This window comes from Mycteria americana, chromosome 8, assembly GCF_035582795.1.
Source record: "Mycteria americana isolate JAX WOST 10 ecotype Jacksonville Zoo and Gardens chromosome 8, USCA_MyAme_1.0, whole genome shotgun sequence".
NCBI classification, from domain to species: Eukaryota; Metazoa; Chordata; class Aves; order Ciconiiformes; family Ciconiidae; genus Mycteria; species Mycteria americana.
The window spans coordinates 11,187,787-11,196,962 of record NC_134372.1 but is presented as its reverse complement, the minus strand read 5'-3'; the positions used below and the strand labels follow the sequence as shown (position 1 = coordinate 11,196,962).

Here is a 9,176-nt window from a genome sequence, read left to right as displayed (position 1 = left end):
ACTTCCTCAAGCCGAGGTGGTGCTGCCGTGTTTATTTAATGGTCCTCGGTGGATTTTTTACCTGTGAATCCACCCCATTAGGCTTTCAGCCACCTGAATTATCGGCACCCACATCCTGTGGCCAGCAGTGCCAGGCCTGGCACGGGTGCAGAGGAGCAGCTGCTTCCTCCGGCACAGCCGGCGTGGTTTGCTGTGCCCCGTGCCCCGAGCACCCCCCGGGTCCCCTCCTTGGCCACTCGGCCCCTTCGGCTCCCACTGAGGGGCTGCTTTGCCCCCCTCCCACTGCAGCACCCCGCTCTGCACCCCACGGCCAGCACAGCCCATGCAGCAGAGAGCAGGCAGGTGCCTGCGGGTGCCTCCCCCCGGTGCCTCCCCGCCAGCTCGGGGATGCTGGGGGCTAGGGGGGGCTGCGGGGCCGGATCTCTGGGGCATCCCTGTCCCCGGCAGGTTGGGCCTCGGGGGCTGCGGGGAGAAGGGAACCAGGAGGGAAGAGCCAGGGAACTGGGAGGGGAGGGCCCGGGCACCGGGAGGGGAGAACCGGGAGCCTGGGGGTTGCAGCTAGGAACCGAGACCGGGGTGCGGCACCGGGAGGGGGAGCCGGGGCAGCCGGCGGGGGCACCCTGCCCGCCCCACGGGACACCCGCCCTCGCCCGCCCCGCCACAGGGAACCGGTCCGTCGAGCGGCGGCCGCCTCCCGCCACCCGGCAGCGGGAAAGCCCCGGGTCCCGCCGCGGGCCGGGCCGGGCGGGGCGGGGCAGGGGCCGGTCCGCCGGGTCGTCCCGGTGCCGGTGCCGGGGCTGGGCGGGCACCGCCCCGGTCCGCCCCCGGGCGGTGCTCGGTGCCGGCCCGCCCCGTCGGCGGGCGGCGGGCGCGGGGAGCCGGGCGGCGGCAGAGCTGCGGGGCGCGCCATGCTGCCCGCCGCCCTCCGCCGCTGGCTGCGCCGGCCCAAGGTGAGAGCGGGGGGGTCGCGCCGGGGCCGCTCCCCGCCCCGTCGGGGCTGCGCGGGGGCTCCGCCGGCAGCGGGCGCAGGGGGGCGGCGGGGCTCCCCGGGGCGGAGCGGGAGAAGGGAGCGTGCCCGGCCCCGCGGCTGGAGGTGCGGCGGGGGTGCGGGCAGGACCGGGCAGCTCAGCGCCCGTCCCGGCGCCGCCCGCTCCCGGGGCGAGGAGATCCCCCCCGGCCCCCTCCATCCCTCCGGCCCCGCGGGGGAGGGTCTGGGGGAGAGATGGGGCGAGAGGCGTCCCTCCGGGCTGCCCGCTCCCCGCCGGGGGCTCCCCCCGGACCTTTCACCTGAGCCGGTGTTTACAGCCGCGCACGGATCCGTGCCCACGCTGCCGGGATGCGGCCGAGCTTGTTCATCCTGCTCTGCCCATGGGGAAACTGAGGCACGGGTGGGTGGGGACGGCGGCGCTCCCCGGGAGGGCTCGGCCGGGGGCCGCCTGCCTCCGCGCCTGCCCCTGGCACCCGGCGCAGCTCGGCCGAGCCGGAGCCGCCATGGGGGTCCCACGTACCTGCCCGAGTGGGTGTTCATGGACCCGGGGCTGCCCCACGGGGACCGGCCGCAGGGGAGCAAACCCCAGCAGCCCCCGCCCCGCCGGGCTGCAGGCACGGGAGATCTGGGGTGCCCCTGGCCGCGGAGTGCGGTCCCACCCTGGTCCCACTCCTGGTCCCACCCGGAGCCGCGGGGTGCTCCCACCATCGCCCCTCTGCTCTCCCCGCAGCGCTCCGACCCCCGCCTGCTCTCCCAGTTCTTCTTTGCCGATGAGAGGGTGACGCGGGTGGTGGCCGAGATCAATGGGCTGGATGCCGAGCTGGACCCGCAGCAGTACCTGGTGCTCCTCAACCAGCTCCACCTCAGCCAGGTACGGGGGCAGCCCAGGCCCCGGTGTGACCCCGGTCCCCCCGGGTGGCCGTGGGTGACGTCCCTGCCCTCCCCAGGCTCACCTGCTGGCCATCCTGGAGCGGATCATGGAGGAGTGCATCCCCACGCAGCGGCACAGCCGTGACTACCTGGTCAAGTTCCCCGAGGAGCTCTTGGTGGACAACCTGGGGAACCACATGCTGTTTGCTGCCGAGGTGAGCCTGGGGATGCCGTCCCAGGGCGGGCGATGGGATCCGGCTCCCCCGGGCTGGGGGACGGTGGGTGCCAGCCAGGATGGCACACCCCACCGTGGGCTGACCCCGGGGGTAGGGGCTGTGCTGCCCCAGGCACTGGCTCCTGATGGCCCCCCTGGTCCTGGCAGTGTCTCCTGGCTGGGACCTTCCTGGACGTGGAGGAGGCGGACGGGGCACAGCTGCGGCCTCAGGCCAGGAACCTGCTGTGCAGCCTGGAGCTGGTGCGGACGGTGCTGCGGGAGCAGAGCCTGAGCCAGCCCGGCTCCTACCCGGAGCCCGTCCGGGCTGTGCTTGTCCAGTTTGACCAGCTCTTCGCAGAGTTCGAGCTAAGGTAGGGGCCGGGGTCGGGGTGCTGGGGTGGGGGGAGCTGCACCAGGGCCAGAGAAGCCTCACAGTCCCCCCGGCTCTCCAGCTATGTGTCCTCGCTGGTAGTGGTGAAGTCTCCCGAGGAGATCTACAGGCAGCAGGAGATCATCGTGCTCTTCTGTGAGACAGTGGAGAGGTGAGGGGCACTGCACACCACGTGGGGGGGCAGCAGGGACCCCAGCCCCGGGGATGGGGCAGTGTCCCGGGGCTCAGCCCCGCTGTAAGGGTGTCCCTCCCCAGAGCCCTGCACCTGGGCTACCTGACCCAGGAGATGATCGACGGCTACGAACCGCTGCTGATGTTCACCATCCCTCGCCTGGCCATTATCAGGTGGGTGCAGCCCCCTGGAGAAGTGGGTGCCCAGGGGCAGCTGGATGCTCCCCACCCTGCACCAGCCCCTTCCCCCCCTCGGGGAGTCGAGGTCCCGGGCAACCCCCCCCCATGAGCCGGGCTCTGTCCCCTCACAGCGGCCTCCTCATCTACCCTGAGGGTCCCCTCAGCCTGGAGCAGAGCCCTGAGCAGATGTCCCGCATCTTCAGCCCCTTCTACAACCTCCTGAAGAAGATCAGGTATGCAGTGGGGGGCAATGGGTGCCCATGGGTGGGGCTGTGGGGCAGCAGTGGGGCCATGATGCGGGGCTGACACCATCCCCTTGCCACAGGGACCTGCTGCGGGTGCTGTCAGAGGAGGAGCTCTGCCTGCTGGAGAGGAGCCTGTGTACAGCCGAGTCAGAGGATTCCTGCGGTCCGGTCACCCCCCCAGCTTGGGGGGCAGCCATGCCCAGAGTGGACCCCCCTGCTCCCTGGGGTCTCCTGGAGGTTCCCCGTGCCACCCCACCGCCCCCCACCTGCATGGCATGGCCGGGAGGTCCCCCGTGCCACCCCGGTGCGGTGGACGACCTGGGCACCACCCGGCAGTGGGGGTGCGTGGCGGGGAGGGAGCAGGGCTGGGCTGGCAGATCCCTGCCCACGGGGATGGGGACTTTTTGCGCCACCCCTGGGGTAACTGTCACCTCCTCCCTGTGCAGCCCCCAGCCCCCCGGGAGCAGCCCAGCGCTCAATGCCACCCTGGGTGCCTGCTGCTCAGAGCTGCGCTCCCGCTACAGCAGCACCAAGGACATGTTGCACACCCTCTTCGTCTGCATCTCGGGTGAGTGACCCCCTCGCCACTCCACCGCTGTCCCCAGGCCCCCCTGCAGCACCCTGACACCCCTCCCTCCCGGGGCACAGGGGTGGCTGATCAGCTCCAGACCAACTTTGCCAGCGACCTGCGGAGCATCTTGAAAACGGTCTTCAAGATTGTCGCCTCGCAGGCAGAGCCCTCAGAGGAGCCAGGTGCCAGCCGTGAGTAACCCCTGGGGACACGGGGCATGGGGCACGGCTCCTCTCTGCCTTGGCGAGATGAGGCCACAGCACCAGGGATGGGGATGATGTGGCCACAGTGCCCAGCCCCAGTTTGGCTGGAGCACCACAGCCCTTGTCCCCACAGAGGAAGAGGTTGGTGACACGTGCGCAGCAGATGCTCCTCATGTGGCCGACTGTCCCCTGTGCTCCAGCCCCGCAGAGGCTGCCGGGCTCCAGAGGGCAGGTAAGGGGCTGCCCAGCGTGCCAGGGTGCTAGCCTGCGGCTGATCCTGGGGTCCAGCCAAGGGGCTGGGGACATTCCTCGGGCCAGGGCAGTGATGGGGGACAGAGCAGGGGGAGCCCCGTGGCTTTTACCGATGCGTTTTGCCCAGCAGGCACCTGCCGCCTGCCCGAGTGGGTGCCGGACAGCACATGCAGCCAGTGCTCCGCCTGCCGCTCGCCCTTCACCCTGCTGCGCCGCAGGCACCACTGCCGCAGCTGCGGGAAGGTAGGAGGGGGCTGGGCTGGGGTCTGCGGGGTCCCCCGGGGGCCCGACTCCGCTCAGCCCCGCTCCGGCACTCTCCCGGCAGATCTTCTGCGCCCGCTGCTCGCCGCACACCGCGTCGCTGCCGCACTATGGCCAGCTGAAACCCGTGCGCGTCTGCACGCACTGCTACGCTGCCCACCTCTCGCCCGTGCCCCGGCACGCCCGGGCCCAGTGAGACCCCCCGTGCCAGATCCGCATCCGTAGGAGGCCGCGGACGGGGGAAAAGGGCCGCTCCGGGGCTGCTGGGCGGCTCCGCGGCCCCACGACTCCTCTCGGGGCTGGGTGGGCGCGGCGGCAGGACCCCCCACGCATGGCGGTAGGACCCCACGCAGGGCGGCAGCCCGTGCCGCAGGTCGGCGGGGCCGGGGCTGCGGTGGGCGCAGGACCGCCTCACCCGGTGTGCCGCGGCCGAGCCCCGCTCCCGGCGAGCCACGTGCCGTCGCTGCCGCGCGCCTGCCCCCCGGCTGGAAACGTGCTTCGTGGTGGCTTTTTTTCAGGTGAACTTTGGCTGCTGTGGGGCCCGGGGCAGAGTCTCCCCCCGGGGCCAGGCCTGAGACGGTGCAAACAGCCCTCACATGACGGCGGGTGCCCCGGGGCCGCCCGGGCCGTGCCCGGAGGCTGGCCCTCGCCCGCGGGGCCCGGCGCGGCGCTGCCCTCCCCTCCTCCCTCCCCTCCCCACCGCCTCCGCCCGGTGGACTTTAATAAAGAGATAAACCCGCCTGGCTGGGTGGGCCCTGCGGCGCTGGGACGCGGCGGTTCCCGGGGGGACGCTGGGGTCAGCCGGCGCGGGGACACCCGTGGGTGCGGGGGGGGGGGGCGTGGGGCTGGGTCGCAGTGGGGCCCTGACGCACGCGGACACACGCGTGACCGCGCACACACACGCACCGACACGCCGCAGCGCGGGCGTGCACGGGCACGGCCGCGGGAGCACCCCTCGGGGGCGTGTCCCAGCGCCGGGGGGCGTGTCCCGCCCCGCCCCTCCCGCCGATTCAAATTTGAAGCACGCGCTTTCCCGCCCGAATTTGTTTCCCCGCCGCGCCGACGTCAGCGCCGCGGGGCGCCCAGCAGCCAATGAGCGCGCGGCTCGCCCCGCCGCGCCCGCCCGCCGCCATGGAGCCGGCGGCCACCAGCATCCAGGTGCTGCTGCAGGCGGCCGAGTTCCTGGAGCGGCGGGAGCGCGGGGCGGCCGGTCCCCGGTACCCGCCGGGCCTGGCCGAGGCCGAGCACGGCTACGCCTCGCTCTGCCCTGCGCGGTCCCGCCGGGCCGTGGGCAGCGTCAGGTGAGCGGCGGGGCTGGGCTGGGCGGGCGGAGGGGGGCGGCCGGTAGCGCCGGTCCTGATCACCGGGTGCTCTCCCGCAGGTCGGTGCACAACGCGCTGGAGAAGCACAGGTACGGGGGGGGGGGGGGGGGGGGGGGGGGGGGGAGAAGCGGAAGCGGCTGGGGCCGGGGGTGGCCGTGCCCGCGCCCCCGGGGCTGACCACCGTGTCGTCCCCGTCTCCCCTCGCCCGGCCGCAGGAGAGCCCAGCTCCGGTGCTGCCTGGAGCGGCTGAAGCAGCAGGTGCCGGTGGGCGTGGGGCCGGCCCGTCCCACCACGCTGAGCCTCCTGCACCGTGCCCGGCTTCACATCCAGGTGAGGGGGGTGGCCCTAGTGCCGCCCAGGACCCCCCGGACGGGGCCCCAGCCAGAGGGCCCTAAACGTGACAGGGCCGCCCAGCTCGGGACCCCACTCACAGCTCACCGGATCCCCGCAGAGGCTGGAGGAGCAGGAGCTGAGGGCACGGAGGGCCAAGGACCGGCTGCGTAACCGTCAGCGGAGCCTGCGGCAGCGGCTGGAATGGCTGCTCTCGCTTGCCGGTGGGGAGCGGGCTCGGGCTGACAGCTTAGACTCATCCCAGCTCTCGGAGCCCTCTGAGGGAGGTGAGTGAGGAGAGGGAGCATGGGCAGGGAAGGGGAGGCCACAGGGGCCTGACCCGGCCTCCCCCCGGTGCCCAGAGGATGTGGAGATAGAGGTGGATGGCGTGGTATTTGGCGGGGACCTGCTGCCTGGCTTCGGCACCGGGAGGGACCACAGCTACTCCAGCTCCCACGGCCCTGCGTCCTGACAGCGCCTGCTGCCTTCCCTACGCTACCTGCCTGCCTCCTCCCTGCCTGCCACTGCTGGAAATGCAGCCTCTGCCGGCTTCATCACGGCTGCCTTGGTAAGGGGCCATGGGTGGGGGCAAGAGCCTGGCTTGGCCCCCCTGGTGCCAGGCAGCACCGGCCACGGCGCTGGGCGCACGGGGCTGGCACAACACTGTGGCACCTGCTGTGCGCTGCAAGAGGCGCTGGAAGAGGGCTTGGCTGTCATGGGGACACCCTCCTGCCTCGCCCCGTGCGTCCCTGGGCAGGCCGGAGGCTGCCTGACAGGGGTGTGGGGCAGTGCCGCCCCCAGCAGACACAGCTACAGAAGGGCCCTGCTGCCCCTGGAGTCAGGAAGGGGAAACGAGTACATTAAGCAGCCTGCCTTCACGCTCCCGCAGCCGCCCCCCTCCCTTGTACATACCCGACACTATTCTAGTAAAGGCACTTGGTGAAACCTCTGCCTGTGTCTTGCCTGCAAGCCCAGACCCCCGGCAGCGGGCTGGACCCCTGGAGCGGAGGGCAGTGCTGGGTTCTGCTCTAGCCAGGCCAGCCCCGGCCAAATCAGAGGTGGGAGTAGACTTTTTTTAATGATAATTACATCTCAGAAAGGGTCTAACAGCAGCTGATTGTCAGACTTGTACAGTTTGTTTAAAAATATAAAATCTAAGGAGGCTCCTATCTGTTCTGGTGCAGCCAGCGCCCGCCTGTGCCCGGCCCCTCACACGTACTGCTTCTTCTTGGTGGCTGCCTTGCTCGCCAAGTCCTTGGCTTTCTCCGTAGCAGCCAGAGCTGTCTCCTTGGCTTTCTCAGTCGCTTCCTTGGCTGTCTCCACCAGTGTTTTGGACGGAGCTTCTCCTATAACATGGAAGCTGTTAACCCAGCCCCAGCGGGCCCCCGCCCTGCCCCGGCACAGGAGTGCCAGCTGATGCAAGCTAGACCAGCCCTGGCCCCATCACCTCGGGATGGAGGCGATTTCCCCACGCAGGGGGAAGCTGAGCCTGGCGCTCCTGACCTGCGTGCGTCAGGGCGCATACATTGCAAAGGGGAACCGCAGGCATGTGACTGCTGCCATGTTACATTCCCCTCCCGCCTGCACTCCACCCCTGCCTGGCCTTGTGAGTGCTGCCTGGCTGCTCTGCTCAGGAAGAGCTGGCTGTGCCAAGACATGGGGGCAAAGGCAAAGGACAAGGATTTCACAGATTAGTTCAAGCCACGACCTGCCCGTGGACTGGAGTGTTCCCAGTGTGAGCTGTAACTCCAAGAGACCCGTCCCGGTCAGCCCTAGCCTGCCCTCGGGTGCTCACCTTGCATTCTTGCTAGCACATATTCGAATCCCTTAGTGCTCTTGGTCACGTTGCTTTTGAACCTGGCCAGACCAAATTCCTGCAAGGGAAGAGTCAGTGAAGGTGGAAGCCCACCTCCCTGGTCACACACAGCCCCTGGGGCTTTGTCCCAGCTTGACCAGTCCCAAACATCTGGTGGGCTCATGCCCAACAGCAGCGATGGTTCCGAGTGCCCCAAGAGCTCAAGAGGATGGGGGGAACGAAGAGAAAGGGTAGGAAAACCAGCACAGGGGAGGGGTAGAGCATTGGGGAGCAGCAGCTTTAAGGCCTCTCCAAAGAGGGGGTACACAGTGCTGCTTGAGCAGTTAGCAGTGCTCACCTGGACAGCCCGCGAGACACCAAACAGGCTGGAAGAGACCCAGGCTTCCCGCTTAACCTCGGTCCAGTTGCTGTTCTCGGGGTTCACCTGGTACACGCAGCGCTCCTCCACCACCTGCACGAGGCACAACCTGGCTGTGGGCGCTGCCCGGCACCTGCCACACGGCTGCGCACCCGCCCACGGGCACCTACCATGAGACGTGCGTGGTTGATGTTCCAGGTGAACGTGGTCATGGTTCGGTTCTTGGGGTCCACGATAGAGTCCTCCAGGATGTAGACGGAGTGGGCGACGTTGGCCGGGAAGAAGCGCTCCGCCCAGCGGGGCATCCGGTTGGTCTTGGTCAGGAGCCGCCGGGAGAGCAGCTTGTGGTCCGCTGTCACCTCCCGGTGCACAATGTCTTCGGTCAGGACATGTTTGCTAAAATGGGGAGGGGGAAGAAAATATCGGACCCTGCTCCCGGCCAACAGCTCCCCGGGGCTGGGAACCGTCAGGCACTGCGGCGCGGGGAAGAGGGCTGTGGTATTAAGGGAGAGGGGGAACGGCTGGTGCGGAGCACCCCTCCCGGAAGGCTCTGGTGGGGGGCGAGCAGAGGGCCCCGTCCCTGTGGGGAAAGGGCTGGGGGGGGGGGCACCATGCGGCGGGGGACGGGGGCGGCGGGGGACGGGGGCGGAGGACGCGGACGCCGAGGGACCCCTTGTCGGAGGCAGAGGGCCGAGGCAGAGGGCCGCGGCAGGCCCCGGGGAGGGCCCTCTCTGGGGGTAGGGGAGGGCCGCGGGGGGAGCCCTGAGGCGGGGGGCCGGGCCCCGGCGCACCTGTAGGGGTTGGGGTAGCGCTGCCAGAAGGCGGCGAAGACCTGGTCCCAGGGCCCCTTGAGGACGCCCAGGCTGGCGCAGTACTTCCCCATGGGCCGCCGCCGCTCAGGCCCGCGCCGCCGCGCCCGCTCCGGCCCGCGCCTGCTGGGCGGCCGCCATGCGGCCTCCGCCCGCCCCGCCGCGCCGCGCACGTCCGCCTCGCCTTGCGCACTT

At 70.5% G+C, this 9,176-nt stretch overlaps 3 protein-coding genes across 7 annotated transcripts; 2 read left to right on the top strand and 1 right to left on the bottom strand.

The window, feature by feature from the left end:
* The first annotated feature begins 577 nt into the window (after positions 1 to 577).
* LOC142413662 (lateral signaling target protein 2 homolog) lies at positions 578 to 4,730 on the top strand. 4 transcript variants are annotated; one of them, XM_075510023.1, is made up of 13 exons: positions 578 to 950; positions 1,719 to 1,859; positions 1,936 to 2,073; positions 2,241 to 2,443; positions 2,525 to 2,614; positions 2,719 to 2,808; positions 2,946 to 3,047; positions 3,140 to 3,400; positions 3,506 to 3,627; positions 3,708 to 3,821; positions 3,967 to 4,065; positions 4,213 to 4,328; positions 4,411 to 4,730. In XM_075510023.1, the coding sequence occupies exons 1-13, from the start codon at positions 909 to 911 to the stop codon at positions 4,540 to 4,542; spliced, it is 1,650 nt and encodes a 549-aa protein (XP_075366138.1). In that variant the 5' UTR covers positions 578 to 908; the 3' UTR covers positions 4,543 to 4,730. The 4 variants fall into 4 exon arrangements, with proteins under 4 accessions (XP_075366138.1, XP_075366136.1, XP_075366134.1 ...); XM_075510021.1 differs by having other exon boundaries at positions 3,140 to 3,627; positions 4,216 to 4,328; XM_075510019.1 differs by having other exon boundaries at positions 3,140 to 3,627.
* Positions 4,731 to 5,438: 708 nt separating this feature from the next.
* MXD3 (MAX dimerization protein 3) lies at positions 5,439 to 6,866 on the top strand. Of its 2 annotated transcripts, XM_075509828.1 has the most exons (5): positions 5,439 to 5,647; positions 5,728 to 5,757; positions 5,884 to 5,998; positions 6,120 to 6,285; positions 6,361 to 6,866. In XM_075509828.1, exons 1-5 carry the CDS (start codon positions 5,439 to 5,441, stop codon positions 6,468 to 6,470), a joined length of 630 nt encoding a protein of 209 aa, XP_075365943.1. In that variant the 3' UTR covers positions 6,471 to 6,866. The 2 variants fall into 2 exon arrangements, with proteins under 2 accessions (XP_075365943.1, XP_075365944.1); XM_075509829.1 differs by lacking the exon at positions 5,728 to 5,757 and having other exon boundaries at positions 5,474 to 5,647.
* An 83-nt stretch (positions 6,867 to 6,949) lies between these two features.
* Positions 6,950 to 9,164, bottom strand: PRELID1 (PRELI domain containing 1). Its single transcript, XM_075509826.1, has 5 exons — positions 8,964 to 9,164; positions 8,343 to 8,568; positions 8,152 to 8,265; positions 7,794 to 7,872; positions 6,950 to 7,344 (listed from the first exon to the last, which is right to left on the bottom strand). Exons 1-5 carry the CDS (start codon positions 9,053 to 9,055, stop codon positions 7,208 to 7,210), a joined length of 648 nt encoding a protein of 215 aa, XP_075365941.1. The 5' UTR covers positions 9,056 to 9,164; the 3' UTR covers positions 6,950 to 7,207.
* Positions 9,165 to 9,176: the final 12 nt, after the last annotated feature.